Source organism: Alosa sapidissima, chromosome 8 (genome assembly GCF_018492685.1).
Source record: "Alosa sapidissima isolate fAloSap1 chromosome 8, fAloSap1.pri, whole genome shotgun sequence".
NCBI classification, from domain to species: Eukaryota; Metazoa; Chordata; class Actinopteri; order Clupeiformes; family Clupeidae; genus Alosa; species Alosa sapidissima.
In genome coordinates, this window is record NC_055964.1 from 11002408 (window position 1) to 11022470 (window position 20063).

A 20063-nucleotide genomic window follows, 5' to 3' on the forward strand; every position below is an offset into this window, starting at 1 on the left:
ACACACACACACACACACACACACACACACACACACACACACACACACCACACACACACACGTCCGTTCAACTAAATCAAATGCATGGAGTGAGTGATGGAAAGACAAGACAAGACGAGGGGACCAAAGAGAATGAGAGACACAGAGGGAAAGAAATATGCTCCCTCTAGTCTACAAAATGAGTGCCTTTTCAGTTCCTTTGCCCCAAAGAAGCAAAAGTCTTATTCACGGTGATAAAAGTAAATCTTCCCTCTCAATTCCCCACACCCTTACTGCATTAGCTGTTGGTTAAAAGCCTCCCTTTGTTGTGGAGAGATGTGAAATATGTCTAGTCTGTGGGCGTATGGTTTTTTTCTGTGTGTGTATTGAGATGAGATGTTGGAGTATTAAGCATTACTGTCCTATCACATTCAACTTTTCTAATTTATCAAGCAGTACGGTAAAAAAAACAGAATAGGCCATAAAGGTTTTTGAAGTGTGTGAGAAATAAATCTGAGCGTCATCCTTGTGATTTCCCCCTCGAGCCCCACACCAAAGGAGGTGTGAACGGCATCTCTGCGGCAGCATCTCTTTGGCGATTACGGGGAAAAGCACAGTTGCCTTTGAGGAATGGATAGATGGGGGGGGGGGGGGTCCGTGGGGCGTCCATGGGTGACATGGACGCCCCACGGTATACTGTAGTCTGTGCACTGAAGTGAGGCGGACAAGCTTGCCGCTGATTGCATCGCTCAGACCCATCCAGCTGTGTGTGTGTGTGTCTGGGTGTGTTCGAGAGATGGGGGTGGATGGAGATGAAGCATGTGTGTTTGTGTGAGGAGAGTGTGTTGATGTGTGAAGTGTGTGCCGATGTAAGAAAGAGGAATAAGAGCCAGACAGTGATTGGGAGTGTGTGTGTGTGTGTGTGTGTTAGAGTGTGTGTGGGGGGGGGGGGGTGTGTGAGGGGAACATTTCCCATAGCTCATGCATTTATGCAAAACCACATCAGAGCCAGCATGCTCAGTGATTTAAACATCTCTCTCTCTCTCTCTCTCTCTCTCTCTCTCTCTCTCTCTCTCTCTCTCCATCCATCTTTCTTTCTTTCACCCACCCTCTCTGTCTGTGTCTCTTCTCCCCCCTCCCATCTCACTCTCTCTCTTCATCACTCCCTGGCTCTTCTGTCAGTACTTAAGCCACCACTGAGAGATGGGGTACTCGCAGTGTTGCAATTAAGTGTCCGCTGTGTCGACGATCATAAACGATTTTACCCTAATTGTGTGGAACTCACACTCCCTCTCCCCTCCCTCACTCTCTTGCCCTCCCTCTCCTCTCCCTCACACTCTTGTCCTCCTCACTTCTCCAAAGTCATGTTATGAACCTAATGATGATGAGACTGTCATAGCCACTATATTATGAGTGCACACCCTTGCTGCAGAAATCATACTCTGATGCTGATCTCTCTCATTCTCATCCTCCTCTCTCTCTCTGTGTGTGTGTGTGTGTGTGTGTGTGTGTGTGTGTGTGTGTGTGTGTGTGTGATACATTTCAGCATGGAACGCCCCCCTTACTAATTGCAGCCGGTTGCGGGAACATCCAGATCATTGACGTGCTGATGAGAAAAGGAGCCGAGATCCAAGTTCATGACAAGGTGCAACCCCACTGACACCACAGTCTCTCACTCACTCACTCACTCACTCACTCACTCACACACACACACACACACGTTTCCACCTCTCCTGTCTTCCCATCACCTCTCACCTTTTCAATATTGCATTAGAACAGAGGCCTTAATGGAATATGGAGTCCATTATTTATCGATGTGGCCATCCTTAGAGCCTTGAGAAATGTCTCTGTGCCCCTCTCTCTCCGTCTCCCAGTCGGGTGCCAACGCTATCTACTACGCAGCCAGGCACGGCCACATAGAGACCTTGAAATTCCTCCATGAAAAGAGATGCCCTCTGGACACCCAAGATAAGGTGCGTCCCGTACACGTACACACACACACACACACACACACACACACACACACACACACACACACACACACACACACACAGAGAAACACCATGTGAGTGTATGGATGTATGTGTTAGGTGTTAAGTCACAGTATCAGTGGGTATATGTGTGCACTGGTGGCTTATCTGTGTACCTACACACAAGCTATAGGGGTGCCTACTTTTATGTGTGTTCATGTATATATGTGTGTCTGTACATCTGAGTGTGTCTGTGCAGGGGAGGGTGTGTGTATATCAATGTGTGTGTGTGTGTGTGAACTTGTCTGTGAAGGTTAACTCTCCTCTAGCTCCTTCTGCAGGGCAACACCGTTTTGCCACTCCTCTGACTTGCTTGCTCATAGTTGCCATGGCTACACCGCCGAGCTGTGCGATGCAGTCTGTGAAGACTGTGTGTGTGTATGTGTGCACATATCCATGTGTTTTGTGTTCAAAGTGTGTGTGTGTGTGTATGTATGTATGTATGTATGTATGCATGTATGTGTGTGTGTGGCTGTGTGCTTGCACACATGCGGTCGGCCTTCCAAATCCCAGTTGGCAGGAACTGAGGCAGAACCTACTCAGACACGCTTTGCCAGACTGTCGCCTCATTATGGGATGCAAATTGTCCTCTAGGCCTCCCCCCCCAGCCTGACGTTAGCAGTTAGAGGGCTGGTCAGCATTTGGCAGCAGTTAGCACTTGCTGTGCCCATCAGCATCCACCCTCTCCCCTCCGAGCACTGAAAGGGCCATGGGGGAAACTCCTGGGCCGTGTCTAAAGCACCTTGAGACTATTTTTAGCTGTTAATGGCACTATTGTATATGAATACAATTGAATTGAACTGAATGTGTTCCTGTTCATTTTTGTTGTTCTCCATCCCTTGTTAACCTTTTCTTTTCCTCCTCTCACCTCCTCTCTGTCTCCCTCTCTTTTTCCCCCTCTGTCCAGTCAGGAGAGACGGCACTCCACGTCGCCGCGCGGTACGGCAACGTGGACGTGGTGCAGTACCTTTGCAGCATTCACGCCCATCCGGACCTGGTCGACAGGGTAGGTAACCCCACCACCGACGTCTTCATGGAACCACGCGCACATCTGTGGGAACATGTGGGAACACCTAGCTGGCCAGTCCTGATTAAATAAGCACCATCACTTTAGCCACGCTCCCATTCCCTTCCTCAGCCCACTCTAGCACTGGTAGTTTGTGGAGAAATGTACATACTTCAGCTTCTCCGGGGCTAATTTAATTCACTTTTAGTGACATTTTTATGAAAATCTAGAGATAAGATTTGGAAATGTGGAAATGCATATAGACATTTCATAATGTTTGCTGTAGATATGTCTGTGTGCATTTGGGCTCTATGTGTGTGCCTGCACCATCTGTCCTCCTCTGCAGAGTAGACTGGCCACACATTGTGAATACAGGACGATAAGTAATTCCCTGACCCGGGGCATCCTCTCTCCACCACATCATCGCACTCTGATCATACCTGCATTACGTAACTCAGCTCTGCCGTCAGCCCACAGGCTGTGGGTTGTGCCTGAGGTCAAAGGTCAACTCCTCATGCCCACAACTCTTTCTCTTTCTCTCTCTCTCTCTCTCTCTCTCTCTCTCTCTCTCTCTCTCTCTCTCTCTCTCTCTCTCTCTCTCTCTCTCTCATTCTGCGCTGCAGGAGCATGAGACACCATTGCACTGTGCAGCGTGGCACGGCTACTCGTCGGTGGCGCGGGCTCTATGCGAGGCGGGCTGCAACGTGAACGCACGCAACCGCGAGGGCGAGAGTCCCCTGCTGACGGCTTCCGCCCGTGGCTTCAGAGACATCGTGGCCTGCCTGCTGGAACATGGGGCCGAACTGACCTCCACCGACAAGGTAAATTCAGTGCATAATGAACACATGTACATAATGTATGCACCATCAGGTTAAAAAAATGTGCTTTGGTGACATGATGTTTACAGCTTCCCACCTACCTACACTACATACTGTATGCACATGTAACCTGCGTTAGTTTAGCCCTGCACTCGCCCTGACATCGAACACAGCACCTCAGATTGGGAGTGGAACGTGAGCTAAAACCCATAGGCTCTAGCATCTTTTGCAGCACCTCAGATTGGGAGTGGAACGTGAGCTAAAACCCATAGGCTCTAGCATCTTTTGCAGAACCTCAGATTGGAAGTGGAACGTGAACTAAAACCCATAGGCTCTAGCATCTTTTGCAGAACCTCAGATTGGAAGTGGAACGTGAACTAAAACCCATAGGCTCTAGCATCTTTTGCTAGCACATCTGTTAAGGCACCGGGAGGAAGGTTTACACAACGTGCATACTACACAGCTACGTATCAGCTAGCTACCGTAACACACACACTGTTGGATACACACTCCAGATAAAAATGGGAGGCAACCTGAATGTCACTCTGTTCCTTATGTTCCTTATCTTTTCTCTCTCTATTTCTAACACACACACACACACACACACACACACACACACACACACACACACACACACACACACACACACACACACAGACTCTAATGAAGGCTTCCCTCCTACGCTCCAAGCTATAGAGGCCAGTACTTAACCACTTAGAGGATCATCATCTGTCAGGCTAGTGTGAAATAAAGGATCTTATAGGGCCAGTCACCTGTCCTAGTCTATATGCTGTAGGTGTACCACTGCACCAGTAGCAGGGAAAATCAGTTACTGAGTTCTGAGTTTCTGAACATGTGAGCAGTAGCTCTCTCTCTATCTCTCTTTCTCTCTCTCTCTCCCCCTCTCTCTGTGTATGTAGGAGGGTGTTTAGAGGACATGCAGGAATTAGGGGCGCTGGGAAATAGTGTGTAAATGTGCATCGATGTGTGTGTGATGAAATGATGAAGAGATGCATTTGTGCTTGCTTAATGATGGATGTGATGTGCAGAAGAGGGAGTGAGAGATAGAGACAGGGAACATGCATGTGTTGTTTTGTTATAATTTAGCTCATGTTCACATCTGTGTGTGTGTGTGTGTGTGTGTGTGTGTTGCAGGACGGTCACACTGCGCTGCACCTGGCCGTGCGGCGGTGCCAGGTGGACGTGGCAAGATGCCTGCTTGCCCACCTCTGTCCCGCCGACCACCAGGATCGCCACGGAAACACTGCCCTCCACATCGCCTGCAAGGATGGCAACCTGCCCATTACCATGGCGATCTGTGCAGCCAAGGCCAACCTGGACATCCCCAACAAGGTGAGTTACCCCTCCCCATGACCACAATACAACGGTCCAACATCTAAGGCTCTCAGTGCAGGTACACGTTACATAAGGATAAGTAAGTGTATTTGGTACCTTCACTGCAAAACATGTCTACAATTGTTAGTTGTGGTAGCATATTGCAGATGTCTTCTTGCTAGTCAAATATAAGAAAATCCGAAAAGCAAAACTTGCTAAACGGAGCAGGCATGCAAGCTTTCTTGTGGGTTCTCTGAAATGTGAATGTAGTAAAATCATTTTCAGAATCATTAACACAAGAACACATGTTCACAGAACACAGGTAACTCTTTATACACATCAAATCGTTTATGTGTAAATGCCAGTAGCCACACTGCAGTGGCAGTGGCACTGGCTGTGTAGAGCTTACTCATGCTCATCAAGAGCCATAGAGAACACATCATGAAATCCAATTTAGCCTCCTGACATCCCTCTCCCCCTGTGGGGATAATGCATTGTAAGCAGGCCTTGCCCTCCACTGCGGGGGCCCCATATCTGCCCCACAGCTTTGCCCAGTGCATCACATAAAGAGTGCTTGGGCTCCAGGAGGAGTAATGGGTTTGAGTTTGCCTGCAGCCCCGAACATCACCGAATGTTTTTTTTTTTTTTTTTTCTCTCTTCCTCGATCTGCGGCGTTTTGCTCGTGATGCGTGTCTGGAGAGGCACTCGCATCTCTCAGGGACACACACTGGTTCTGATGGAAGATGGATGTTCCGTCATGCAGGGTTTTAGTTTCTGTCGGCAAAAGGGCGCTGCCATTAGCTCGGAACTGAAACCGGCCTGTCAGCACCACCGCCCAGCACCCAAGTTGAAGCACCACCACCACCACCCCCTCCAACCCCTCTTTATTGCAAAGAGAGTTGTGCTGCAGTTAGAAGAGAAGACTCAGCAAAGCAAACCCTCTGCATGCAGTTTGTCTTTTCTATTTCTTTTATTTTTCAGCAGTTAGAGAAACAGAAAGAGATTAAGAGGAGGACACAGAGGGAAGTTAAAGAGACACACTGAGAGGGCCATTAAAAGTTTGCAGAAATAATGTTTCCTTTTTGGCTTTAAACAATAAAAAAAACTCAGCTCGCTTAGATGAATCGACAGAGGTGTGTGTGTGTGTGTGTGTGTGTGTGTGTGTGTGTGTGTGTGTGCACTAATGGTTGCTTTCCTCTTGTGTTTGATCCTCTACAGTTTGGAAGAACCCCGCTGCACCTGGCGTCCAACAGTGGTGCTCTGGAGGTGGTGCGACACCTCTGCGTTGCCGGGGCCAACACAGATGCTGTCACCAACGTAAGCAACAGTGATTTATATACCCCAACCACTCGCACAACACATCCATCAGCCGTACCTGCAGTATGGTCAGTGATGCCACGGGAGTAATGATCATTTTGAAATCTGATATGGGGGAGAGGAGAGAACAATGGAAAGAATGGACAGAAGCAAAAACAGAAAAAGATTGAAAGAGAGGATGAGAAAGGAGGAGGTAAAGATAGATATTGAGACATGAATCTTATCATTGGGCTCGAGTAAATTCCCTTTATGCCGCGCAGACATAATAGGAAAAAGGACATAATGGCTTGGAGCCAGGCCATCTATAATCAACATGAAGGTTGTGTTCTGGCTGGCTTGGTTATAACCCAGGGGAGTCTGCTAGTGAATCACAGCCCAGACGAAGTGTTGATTTACCGTGCGTTAGGAGGCTAATGACACATTTTCATTTTCTCTCTTCAAATAGCAGTTCATTTGTTTGTGAGAGGCAATATTAATATCCATTTTCCATTCTGTGACTGTATGCGAGGAGTCTGAGAGCTAGCGAATAGGAACAGGGCGCGTGTTTCCATTCGACCGGCCTCTGCTGGAGATTTGTCTCTGGAGTTCTGAGCTCAGGCCTGAGTATTCGGCCTGGAATAATATATGGGAAGCAACTAGGCAGTGATTGTAATCTGCTAAGACATTGATCGCTCGCAAGTCGGAGTCATTGCAGAGAGAGAGAAAGTGTGTGTGTGTGAGTGTTTGGTACACTGTACGTACATTTCACCATTGATTTTTTTCTTTTTTTTTTAGCTTCCTGTTGGCTGTTGTTATGGTCTCCATATGTAGTATTTCCTTTTCATTGACTCTGTAAAATGTATGTGTGTGTGTGTGTGTGGCAGAGATGGAGAGAGAGAGTGTCTGCCTGCACTTGTGATGTGTGTCAACCAAGAGCGATTCTTCTTTTTTTCCCATTTTCCCCAGAGAGCAACTCTTAATTAAAAAGTGGAGTAGCATCTCTCTGTGTTCCCCCTGAACCTGTCTGGTGGAGAGTGGGAGGAGGGGGGGGTGGAGGGGAAAAGGTGAAGGACATCTGGCTTTGAACAGACAGGGGAACATTCCCAATCAATAACCTTCACCCTCACTTTCCTCTTCAGGCCTGCTCTGGACACAAAGGTCACTGTGTGTGTGTGCGTGTGTGTGTCTACACGTGTGTGACTGTTTCTTGACTGACCAGGTCCAGGGCAATGGCTGGAATCAGTGTTTTTTCCCTCGGCCACTGGCAGTGTTAATATTGCATGATGGCTGATGCACTGTACGTGTACATTATAGAAGGCCCCTATGAGAATCCATAATTCATTCTTGGCAGCAGGGTCTGCACCTTCTGAAATAGTAATGTACTCCCAATGGCTGAACTAAATCTCTATGAATTGTGGTAAGGTTGGAATAGTCTTTATCTCGTTTTTATTTCCCTGCATTTCTCGTATTTATGACTGCAGTTTATTTTTGTTTAAATAATGTTATTATTTATGAGCTCCTATGTATGTTATTTATTATTGTTTATTTGTCTTGTCCTGAGGCTGCTTGTGTGTTGCTGTAGCACAGACAATGACTCCCTCCATATCAGCCTGCTAGCAGAGTGCAGGCGTGGAGTTTGCTGAAAGTGGCCAAGATTTCAACTCCTCTAGGAGATGGACACTCTTCCGCTCCCCCCTGTGTTGAAAAAGAACACCCCTGAAAGTGTTAAATCGATAGATGGTGACCCATGGGCTCTAAGCAAGAGAGAGGGACAAATAGAGCGAGGGAGGGAGGGTGGAGAGGAGAGAGGGATGGCTTGTGGAACACCAAGTGGAGGAGTGCAGTGGCAGGCGGCAGCTGTTTTGGCCGGGGCGCAGGCACTAGCAGCAGCTCTGTTTGTGCATAATGGCCCATAACGGCTCATTTCCACACGCACGAGTCCTCACACTCCACTCAGCAGCCGACACACAGGCCGACCACTTGCTCTCGCACTCCCTGGCTTCTACTCCTCTCCTCTCCTCTCCTCTCCTCTCACAGCTCTCCTCCTCCCTTTTCTTCTTCTCCCCTCTCCTCTCCATCCTCCTCCCCTCTCCTCTCCTCTCCTCTCCTCTCCTCTCCTCTCCTCCCCTCTCCTCTCCTCCCTCCTCACTGTTTCAGCTGCTCGTCCTCGGGATATGAATATTAAAGTGTGTGTGTGTGTGTATGCTTAGGACTGTGTGTGTGTATGTGTGTTTTAGGTGTATTGGCACGTTCTCATCAACATGTTCGGCCATGTGTTACATTAGTGCACATGTTTGTTTGTTGTTGAAAATTAAAATTATTCTGTGCAAATACGGACCGGTTCATGTAGACATTTGCTGATATGATATGTGTGTGTGTGTGTTTGGGTGAAGGATTATACCTCTGTAGGATCCACCACTTAGTGTGTGTGTGTTGTGTGTGTTAGTTACTGCAGCACCAGCATGTCTGATGTGGTGCTGAGTGAGGTCTGGCCGGTGGGGTCGCACTGCTAGCTCAGTGGGAAAGCGGCACGTTATGGTGAGCAAGTGCTTCTCCTGTGGTCTCAAGGTGTGTGTGTGTGTGTGTGTGTGTGTGAACATCCTTGTTGTGTGTTTGTTGAGTCTGCATATATTGAGAGTGCTGAAATGTTATGTTTATGTGTGTGTGTGTGTGTGTGTGTGTGTGTGTGTGTGTGTGTGTGTAGTATGCATCATATGCACATGTAGTGTGTCCCAGTGGTCCTTAGCACAGCACGTCCACGCTTCAGTTGCAGTCCAGTGAAAGGCCGTCAGTAATCGACCGCTGCCGCCCGGTGTCTCTGTGTTATGGTCACGTTAAGCCTGCCTGCCTGCCTTCCCAGGGATGCATCCACACTTTTAGCCAGCCTATCGATTTGCACACTCTAATGATCTCTCACTGGTGTGAGCGCAGGGCCTCAATCAGCCAATCCGCAGCGATCCTGCGGGCAGGGAGTCGGGACGTGTGTGTGTGTGCTTGTGTGCTTGTGTGTGTGTGTGTGTGTGTGTGTGTGTGAGAGAGAGGTGGGGGTAGACTGGCACACCTCTGGCAGCACCTATTATAGTGCAAGAGGTCCCAGTTGACATGAGGGGAAGATGGAATGGGAGTCTAATAGACCTGTCACTCACTCAGCTGAGCGCAACTCGGCAAGCTGTTATTAACTCTAAGCTGCCCCACTGATGTGCCATCTTGTGTGTGTGTGTATGTGTGTGTTCTGGGCTCACCAGGGCTTAACTGGAATGACTCTCAATACAGTCATGGCAGACATTTCATGGAGTTTGATAACTGCACTTAGTGCAAGGCTTGACCACGTGAATATCTCTCTGGATGTCCAGATGGCTTTCCTTCCCTCAGCTTGTTCCCGCTTCACCTGAGTGACCCTGCGGCTCGTGTTCCTCTCTGGTTCTGTGCGCGTCCTGTCATATTCTCTCCAGTTCCTCATCTGTTTGCTCCGGTTCCATAATCCTCCTCCTGTTGTTGTTTTTTTTCCCCCTTCTATCTCAGGATGGCAAGATGGCGGAGGACCTGGCCGGTGCAGAGGGTCATGAGCACATCGCCCTCCTGCTGAGCAAACTGAAGAAGGTAAGAAAGTCAGCTCTCTCTTTCTTTCTCTCTTTCTTTCTTAATTCAATTCAATTCAATGGTGCTTTATTGGCATGACAAAAAAGGGCATTTGCATTGCCAAAGCAGTCATATAAAACAGTGCACAGACATAGATCTAAACTGCTCTCTCTCTCTCATATCCCCACTGTATATGGCCTCCTCTGCTAGGCCTTCTGTATTGTATTGTACTGGGCAGCACCTTTAGGGCATTTATTGATGGCAGTGGTCAGCCTTGTGGCCTACGCTGCACCATAAGGAAGGTGTGCAGTGTGAGAGTGCAGCTAGAATCATCTCAATTAACATTCCCTGAATAGATTAATATCTAGCTTTATTACCTTATCATAGCCAAGATATATATTGCAATATAATATTTTGTGCAATGTGTTATGGGTACCATCTAAAGGACACTTTAATGGCATTAAATGCGATGCATAGTCACTCCTGCTTTACATTTGTCTTCTTTATGTTCATGGAGACATGCTAAACGCGCTTTTAACACACTATGTAGGTCAGCAGAGTGCAGTTGGGATGTGGGTAAGCAGGTGGGGGTCTCTCCGACCCCATCTCACATCTGGTTAATTAGCCTCTGCCTGTGCAGTTTTTGTGCTAATTGGTCTCGTCTGCTTCAGACAGTGTCATAAAATAATTGCTCTCACAATGCATTCATTTCATTTAGGCTTTTATGGCTGTGTAGCTTAACCTGGTCCATAAAAAGGAAAGTCTTTCATTTACTTGAAATGATATAACCTTGACTAAATTCAATTCATTTCTGTCAAAAGGTTTTGTACAAGGCGCTCTGGACGAATCACAAATCCGATTAATATACTTTTGGCGGCATGCCATTTGGTTTACACACACACACACACACACACACACACACACACACACACACACACACACACACTGGCACCCATTGGCTGTGGTGAAATGTAAATGGCTGTGATTGGTCCCTCAGGACAACCATAAAGTGGGCTACATCCAGCAGCTGCGTCCCTCGCAGACGGCCCAGCCCCGCATCAAGCTCAAGCTGTTCGGACACACGGGCTCCGGCAAGAGCACACTGCTGGAGTCACTCAAGTGCGGCATCCTGCGCAGCTTCTTCAGGAGGCGCAGGCCCCGACTGTCCAACACTGCCCGCCACCCCGCCTCCCCCATCAACTCCAAACCTGCAGGTAGAGCACGTTCACATTCACAGTCAAAAACAGACGTACACTCATTGTTTACATTTCAGTAATCATTAAAAGCAGATTGTTTTGTCCAACACTACAAACATACCTGTTCATCAGCATATGTGCTTCCTGGGTGTGGAACCCTTCATCATTTTGGTGTTAGCTAGTTGCTCTATCAGTTTGCTCCACATTGATATTGGCATTTGCTAGTCAAGCACTTACAATACGGCACACAGTACCAAGAACACCTGAATGTGCACAAAGAGATAACCTCAACCCTGAAGCAGTGCCCTTCATCTAGATTGGCACAAACGGCACATTCTGTTTTTTTTTTTCGAGGTTAACACTTTATACCCTAACTCAGACCTGCTAGTTCCAGCCATACAGTCTGGCTGATCACATGACCTCCATACACCAGGTGCTTTACTTCAATAGGTAATTGGGTTCAGTTCGCTGACCCAATTACATGGCTACCAGCTCAGGACCTCGCCCAAGCCTGAGATTTATTGCCAGGAAAGCAGTGCATCATTATAAAAGGTACTGTTACGGATAGAAAAGGCTATTGGGCATTAGTGATGATTGAAAATACTAGGCTAATGTGCGCATCTCTGGTTCGATATCTGCTGTCCGGTGATGGACGTGTCTCTGACACCATCTGACCAGGGTTTGGCTTCAAAGAGAGTTGGCAGCCTTCCTAAAACGCTCTGAGCTCATCGAGGGGAGACAGTCCATGCACTCTCTCCTCTTTCTTTCTCTATCTCTCTCTCTCTCTTTCTCTCTCCCATCTCCCTCACTCTCTCTTGGCCTACCTTTCCTGTCTCTCTCTCTTACCTCATTTAGTCCTCTGTCCTGTTTCCTCTTCTCTCATTTTTTGATCTGTTTTTTTCTCTCTCTCCTTTCCTCCTACTGTGTCAGTCTATTTCTCCATCTTTCTCCCTTTATTCTTAGTGTCTTTGCACCTCTTTAGAAGCTGCCAACTTCCTCTGGTAGACATCTAAGTTAATAAAGCTCGACAGAGTTCTTTGAGTCGTGCTGCAGCCTCTGTCGGCTGTGTTTCTCTCTTTCTCTCTCTTTCTTTCTCTCTCTCTCTCTCTCTCTCTCTCTCTCTCTCTCTCTCTCTCTCTCTGTGGCACCTCTTGGCATAGCTGATGAGGGAGGGAGACATACCCAGCACGGTGTGACAAACACGTTCCGGAGGCGAGAAGGAGAACGCAGAATCCCGGCGGCTGTCAACAGCAGCATCCCTCAACACGTTCTTTTCTTTTCTTCAGCCTTAAAATACACCACGTGTGAGAGAGCAGTACAAATGCAGAGAAGTGTAGACACAAGCAGGGATTCTCTGGGAGGAACAGAAGACCTATTAAATAGTTTTTTTGGATGACTTTCTTTTTTGAAGAGCAGCTTAGTTTAGGAACGACTAGGTACATGTAGTGCAATCAGAGTAAGACTGGTATATGTATGGATGAAGCAAAAATAAATACAGTGTCCTAGATTAGAGATATAGTATCAAGCATACTTTCACTTGGTTTAGATGGCCCTACATGACTGTTATGAAACACATTTTCATGCTTGTGTTTCATGATCTGACACCCTCCCTACATCTGTGGTGTCGCAAGATTTCTGCCACTTGCCAAGGGGCTGTGTTCAGCCTTCCACATAGTTTCACATGGAGTTCATAGTCAATTTAGTTTTCACAGGAAATTCTTCACCTTTGTTTGTAATGTTCTTTGGAATGAGCCGGTCTCTTGGTATTCTGTGAGCAGGCCTATCTGACAAGGGATCAGACGTCTTTACAGGCTGCTGAAGAATACTTGCTGAAGTCTTTATTAAAACCACCCCTTTCAATCTCTTCATCTGCTACTGTGATGCTAATTTCAGATTCGTCTGACTTCTCGCCAGCCGTGTCGTCGACAGGTTTTTAATGTCTCTCCTCACCTATCAGATTGAGACGTTCTCTATGAACACAAACATCTGAGGCATGCATGTCCACCCAGGCCGTGAGAGAAGGAGACCTTTCATGAAGGCCCTTTTAAACGAAACTCTTTTTTTTTTTTTTTTGACACAGCTGCTGAGGCGGCATGTATTTGTGCTTGCACTTGCAGAGGACAACAGCTCCTCCTTGTGGCCAAAAGCAGAACTGCCCCTTTTGGATTTATGTTGACTATATTTAGAAATTGTCAGTCTAGCTATAACAAAAATGTGTCTTACAATGTGATGCATTTAATATGGTTATGTTATTTACATATATTTCCATTCTCTGCTTTGTGTGCATGTCTGTGTCTGTGTCTGTCTCCAGTCTCGGTGAGCATATCCAACCTGTACCCGGGCTGTGAGAACGTGAGCGTGCGGAGTCGCAGCATGATGTTTGAGCCCAGCCTTACCAAAGGGGTGCTGGAGGTGTTCAGCCCCATGCACAGCGCTCTCTCCTCAGCCGACGACCAGGCCACCAAGGCCATCGACATCCAGAACGCCAACGTCAACGGTGAGTGTCCGCATCAGCCATCTACAGTCATGTTCCCTTCAGCTCATTAACACAAACTAGTCTTTCTAATAGTCACTACAATGTTAATCTGCTGAATTTGGATCTGATGGATTGTATTAGTATATACTGAAAAGAATTAAGATGAATCATGTACTGTTTTTATGATTGTGATCTATTTTAAGTGAAGATTATTTTTCATTTCCAATGAATTGTGGGATTTTCCTCCTTTTCTATGATTTTTAATCTTTTACAAAATTACCTTCGCATCATTAGCATGACCTGCTAATGCACCCATCACAAGATCCGTTTGGAAGCAGATCTGGAATACAGGAACATTCTCATTGAAGTATTGTATTCTCTCTTGCTCTCTGTTTTCTAGGAGTGGGGGATTTCAGCGTGTGGGAGTTCTCTGGCAACCCGGTGTATTACTGCTCGTACGACTACTTTGCAGCGAACGACAGCACGGCCGTCCACCTGGTGCTCTTCAGCCTGGAGGAGCCGTACGAGACGCAGCTCAACCAGGTCACCTTCTGGCTCAGCTTCCTCAAAGCCCTCACCCTGCCCGAGGACAACATAGGTGAGGGCCAGACAAACAACACCAGGGCTGCTGCTGCTGCTCTCACTCTCCCTCTCAGGATGCAAATCTCTCTCTGTCTCTCTCTCTCTCTGCCTCTGTCTATCTATCTCTCTATCTATCTGTTTCTCTTTCTCTCTCTCCCACACACACACACACTCCCTCTGTCTCTGTCTGGCTTGACTTTTTTCATTATTTCCGATGCTCTCTTCAGCTCTCTCGATGACGTTTTATTGTTCTTTCCTCTCTGTAGCTGAGTGAATCTCTTTCTCTCATCCTTACCCCATCGCTCTCTGTTGCTGTGGGCACCCCTCTGCCTCTCTCTCTCTCTCTCTCTCTCTCTCTCTCTCCTCTCCTGGCCTCTCTTCTCCTCTCTACCTTCATCTTGTGTACACTCCATCCCCCTCTGTCTCTCTCTCTCTCTCTCTCTCTCTCTCTCTCTCTCTCTCTCTCTCTCTCTCTGCATTCACTCTCTTCCTCCCACACTGGCCTTCTCTCACAAACGCGCGTGGGAGGTTCCCGTCGCAGTCTTCCTGCTCTGGCATTTTTCTATATCTTTCCTTCTAACTCTCGCTCATGCACCGGGGAGACTAGCTGAAATCGTTCTGTCATGGCGCACTGACACTCGTCAGAACGTGGCGTCACGCAAGCATAGGATCCTCTCACTGTGACTATAGCGGGCGTAATTAAATATGATGTGTTTGTTTGTTTTTTTTGCATGAGTCATGCATAGGGGAGCAGAGGGGTCAGGTCAGCTGTATGATGCACCACTGTTGTTGCAACCTTAGCAGACTCTGCCTTTAGGGAGGGCATCATTTATTCTTTCACTGTGCTAACTCTCTCCTCCATTCATTAGTGTGTGTGTGTGTGTGTGTCTGTGTCTGTGTCTGTGTAAGTGTGTGCATGTGTGTCTCTGTAAGTGTGTGTGAGTGTGTGTGGGAATGAGACGGCTGGGTTAAGAGACTGCTCAGTTCCCCTCAAGCTGAAATATTAAAAGAGGCAGAGGCAGAAGTTTCATCGTGTCTCTATAACAAATGTCTGTTTCTCTTAGTGGTGGGTGTGTGCCATATTGTAGTACTTGTGGTACTTTAGATTTGTGATAACTTTTTTCTGTGTGTGTGTGTGTGTGTGTGTGTGTGTGTGTGTGTGTTTGTAATTGCATGGGTGGGTATGTGCATGTGTGTGTGCACGCTTCTCATTCTTTCTCTCATGCAATTCTCTCTCATCATTTCTCTAGCCTGGCTTGCCTTTTGTTTCCTAGCCTGTGAAATTTAGCATCTCTGTCTCGGTAACAACATTTAGAGGTGGTTGTGTTGGTCCAAAGACTGCCTTAGTCATCCTTTAGTTCAGCGTTTCTCAAACTGTGGGTCGCGACCCACTACTGGGTTGCGGAGACATGCCAGGTGGGGCGCGAACTGACGTGAAAAACAGGAGTTTTTTTAATTTATTTTTTTATCTGTAGCCTGGGCCCAGGTAGCACCCAATGCGCAATGGACGCACTGTGTTATTCACTGGGAAGCGCTCGTGTCAAGGCAGCTTAGTTAGTCCCGACCTATATGACATTTTGAACGTTGCTGTGAGAGTGGTGAATCAAAACCCGGCCCTTAAAAGCGCGTCTATTCTCCGCACTTTGCGAAGAGATGGTAGCTGACCAAAAGGCTGTACTGTTTCACAGCGAGGCAAGGTGGCTTTCCCGAGGTAAAGTCCTGTCGCGCGTGTTTGAGCTCCGAGTCGCCTCTTCTTGGAGGAAGAGCGCATGTTTGAATCTGCAAGCACGTTCACTAATGAACATTTCTTGACGAAGCTGGCCTATCTTAGCGATATATTTGATATATCTTAGCGATACATTTGAGTTAAATGTCCAGTTACAAGGCAAAGACAAGCACCTACCTCACCTACCAAATAAGATTACTACATTCACCAAAAAAACTTGAGTATGGGACAGGCGCCTCGATCGCGACAGTATTATGCCTTTGAGATTTCTGAGCGAAATCGCTGAAACGTCTGATTGGGAGCCACTCTTGTGATCCCATGTATTAAACAGTAGGCCTACATCACATCCCTGCAAAGTTTATTTAAAAAATATTTCCCAACCAGCAGTGCTCAGTATGACTGGATTATGGATCCATTTAATGCAGCATGTTGGTATTTCATTGGATATATTGTACAATGCTGTAATGGCCTATGCTTCCTAATATGTTGCTGGAAAACAGAAATATGTGTGTTATGTATTTATTTATTATTATATCTGCAGCACCAGCTGATTTTAACTCTGTTGAAGAGGATATATTTAGAACTTGTCGTTATTTCAATAAATTTGACAAGTTTAAGCTTGACCTACCACTTTCTTAGAGCGATGAGGGACAGGTGGGGCTCGAGAATGCCCCCTTAATCAACGTGGGGAATGAAAGAAAAAGTTTACCACTACCACAGTCACGAGTTGGGTCGCGATAGTCTGTAATTTTTAAAAAGTGGGTCCCCAGAAAAAAAGTTTGAGAAACACTGCTTTAGTTGATCTACCCCCTCATAGGTTGTGAGAGCGCTTATGATGATTATCAATTGTTTTAGTCGTTCTTCAGTCACAGTTTTAATCTTGATAATCACACCTCCATGACGAGTGTCTGATGCTGATTAAGAATGAATAAAGGATGGCGATCCTGGTGAGAAGGAATAGATACTCAACCTAAGCTGTTCTGCTTTTTTATTCCCCAGCGTTCGGAGGGAGGATCAAGAACCCCCTGCAGGTGGTGCTGGTGGCCTCCCACGCAGATATCGTCAACCTGCCCCGCGCCTTCGGGGGCGAGTTTGCCTACGACAAGGAGAGATCACTGCTGAAGGAAGTCAGAAACAGGTGACATTTTCAGAGCAGTTTTACTTTTGTCTCGTTAAAGACAATTAAGTTGATTGTGTGTATGATTTGTCTACAATGTGTCACCTTTATCACATACGTATAGTATGTATGTGACAATGTAGACTTTCTATAGGAGTGTTAATCCTCCTTACCTGTGTGATCCATTGTGTGTGTGACTTGTGCTTGTTTGTGTGCAGGTTTGGCAATGACTTGCAGATAGCGGACAAGCTCTTTATCATGGACGCAGGAGCCTCCAACTCCAAGGACATGAAACTACTGAGAAACCTGATACTGGAGTTACGCAATAGCATCATCTCAGTGAGTTCTCACTCTACACTGTCTCATTTTTAAACAGAGAGAGAAAGTGAGTTACCTGCACACTCTTACATTACATTCAGGCTTACATTCACACTTGTCCACTGTAAAGAAAGGCTGTGAAGTACTCCAAGACAGATATTTTCATACACACAGACTCCACTGTAATGTACGTTTTTCCGATTCACCCGGAGAGAAGAAATACTCTTTTCTGATTGGGTGGTGGGGTGGCTATTAATTCTGAATAACGGGACACCTATGAAGTAGATCTGGTAAATCACCGTTCCATATCAATGCTAATGAATGGTAACTATAACATAGTAGGACGACGGTTGAGCCTGGAAGCAGGCTTCGCAACAATGGAATCAACTGTAAACAAGCTAACTGTCCATGCTATCTCTATTATAGGGCCAAAGAAAGTTCAACAACAAGCTGAAAAAGTCGGCAAACTGAACAAGTCGACTTCATTTTAAACGGAACCGCTTGTTTCCTTTGTGTGCTATAAAGGCATGACTATTGTTGGAGTTCCTAGCCCTTCGCCCCTCGTCCATTAATTCCCTATAACAGGACACCTCCGTTACCCCTTAAGAGAGCATGACCGCATGTATAGGGCCATGAAGATAGGCAATCTGTAAGAAAGGGCAGAGCAGGCTGTACTCTTCCTGAGGAGGCTGCGGTCCTTCAATGTGTGCAGCAAGCTCCTCAGGATGTTCTACCAGTCTGTTGTTGCCAGTGTCCTCTTCTATGCAGTGGTATGCTGGGGAGGAAGCACAAAGAAGAAGGATGCGGGGCGAATTGACAGGCTGGTAAGGAAAGCTGGCTCTGTAGTGGGAGCTGAACTGGAGTGCATCACTTCAATATTTGACAAAAGGACCCTGAACAAACTGATCAACATCTTGGACAATGAGTGTCATCCACTCCACAGCACTATTGTTAAGCAGAAGAGCCTGATCAGCTGGAGACTTCGCTCACTGCCTTGCAAAACAGACAGACTGAGGAAGTTATTTGTCCCCAGGGCCATTGAACTGTTCAATGCTTCACTTAAGGCAGACATGTCAAAGTCAAGGCCCCCTGGATGATATTTGATTAGTATTAGAACAGGCCCGCAGGCCACAGCCGCTGCTGTTTTGCACGCACCAATACTCCATTTCCCACCATGCAACGGTAGCCACGAACTCACTGCGGCGCCGCAAGTGGTCCTCGGCTTCATTATTCATCAGTATTCAGTCAGGGCAGATGTCAACTTTCAGCTACCCCCCTCACCAGTGTTGTGCCTGAACACGTTCATTGAACGAAAGTTCATGAACTCGTTCATATTTTGAGCGAACGTGAACTGAACGTACTGTATTAGCCTACTAGGCCTACTGCCTGATGAACGTTACTGTGAACTCGTTCATTCTGGTGTCTGTGAACGGCACGCTCTTTCAGTTTAACTTCGTTGAATAGGGTGTCAGATTTCTACAGAGCCTTCCAGGCGAAAACCCGGCTAAAACACACCGTAAAAAGGCCTTAATATGGCAGCATGCAGGTCACCATTTGTCAAACTATGGGCCGCGGTCCGCAATGTGGACAATGGTCTGCAGAGTGAAATTATTCCCGGGCCATCGTCTGATAATTTTGATCAAGGAGCCGCGGACAGAAAAAGAAAACAAACATTTCTGCAATTAGTAGGAAATACTTGTTTGGTGTCTGTGAGAAACTGAACTTTATCGTTCTCACTACCTCATCCGCGTTGCCCTGCAAGCGCAGACACGAGAGAAAGAGACTCATTTGTTCGCACACACACGCACACAGTTCCCCACTGCGTCCCTCGTTGAATGTAAAATGTTTTGTTTGTGATGTTAAGTGTTGGTGCATGTTTGGTGGGCTTTGGGTTATACAAGAGATGTACGGGGGTTTTTATTGTTGGTGTCGGGTGTTTGCCGCCGGTTTGGCGTTCGTTCACGCTGTAAACCAATTGTTTGGTTTGCGGCGATTCCGCTCATTCATTCATTCACTCATTACAATGTCATTACCAACTTCATTCTTGTCAATAACAATTACATAGTGTGGTACCCACTAGCTTGTCATCCATTTGCCATGTCATATCGTCTGTATAGTGCCCATAATCTGGTTAACGCATACATCTACTCACAACACTTCCTGACGCTCCGACCTCTGTCACTGTCCCATTGCGGAAGCGCGCTCCGCGCCGGGACAGGTTATTTTAAAACATTCTGCAGGGGTAGGGAGCAGGGCATTATGCTACAGGGGTGTTTAGGATATTCTTTTGGTTGTTTTGTTTCTTTATGCCTTGTAGTTAGGTACATATTTATAACAGACATATGTTTTGTTCATTATATACTTTTCGGTTGTTTTCTATATCATTGTTATGTTGATTTGTTATGTATTAGTGAGCCCTATTCTGAGTACTTCCCTAGCTCAATGGTGTGCCTCAATTATCCCCATTTAGCAGTAATAGCTGGGGCTATTTAATGGGGTAGCTCAGTTCCCAAAGGGTGCGTAGTACGTGAAGGACTCTCCTGTTGTGAGGCAGAGTAAGTTATGTGTTATGCTGATACTTTGGACTATGCATTGTTTGTGCTAT

General features: G+C 46.7%; 1 protein-coding gene across 2 annotated transcripts in view; it reads left to right on the top strand.

Annotated features, from left to right (window-relative positions):
* dapk1 (death-associated protein kinase 1) overlaps nt 1-20063 on the top strand; it is a 65767-nt gene that overhangs the window by 37056 nt on the left and 8648 nt on the right. For both annotated transcript variants that reach the window (XM_042100923.1, XM_042100924.1), the window contains exons 13-24: nt 1526-1624; nt 1854-1952; nt 2917-3015; nt 3639-3836; nt 4989-5186; nt 6387-6485; nt 9987-10064; nt 11041-11257; nt 13551-13736; nt 14116-14313; nt 17023-17161; nt 17359-17479. In XM_042100923.1, the coding sequence (XP_041956857.1) occupies nt 1526-1624; nt 1854-1952; nt 2917-3015; nt 3639-3836; nt 4989-5186; nt 6387-6485; nt 9987-10064; nt 11041-11257; nt 13551-13736; nt 14116-14313; nt 17023-17161; nt 17359-17479 (1731 nt within the window). The remainder of the gene's footprint in view (nt 1-1525; nt 1625-1853; nt 1953-2916; nt 3016-3638; nt 3837-4988; nt 5187-6386; nt 6486-9986; nt 10065-11040; nt 11258-13550; nt 13737-14115; nt 14314-17022; nt 17162-17358; nt 17480-20063) is intronic.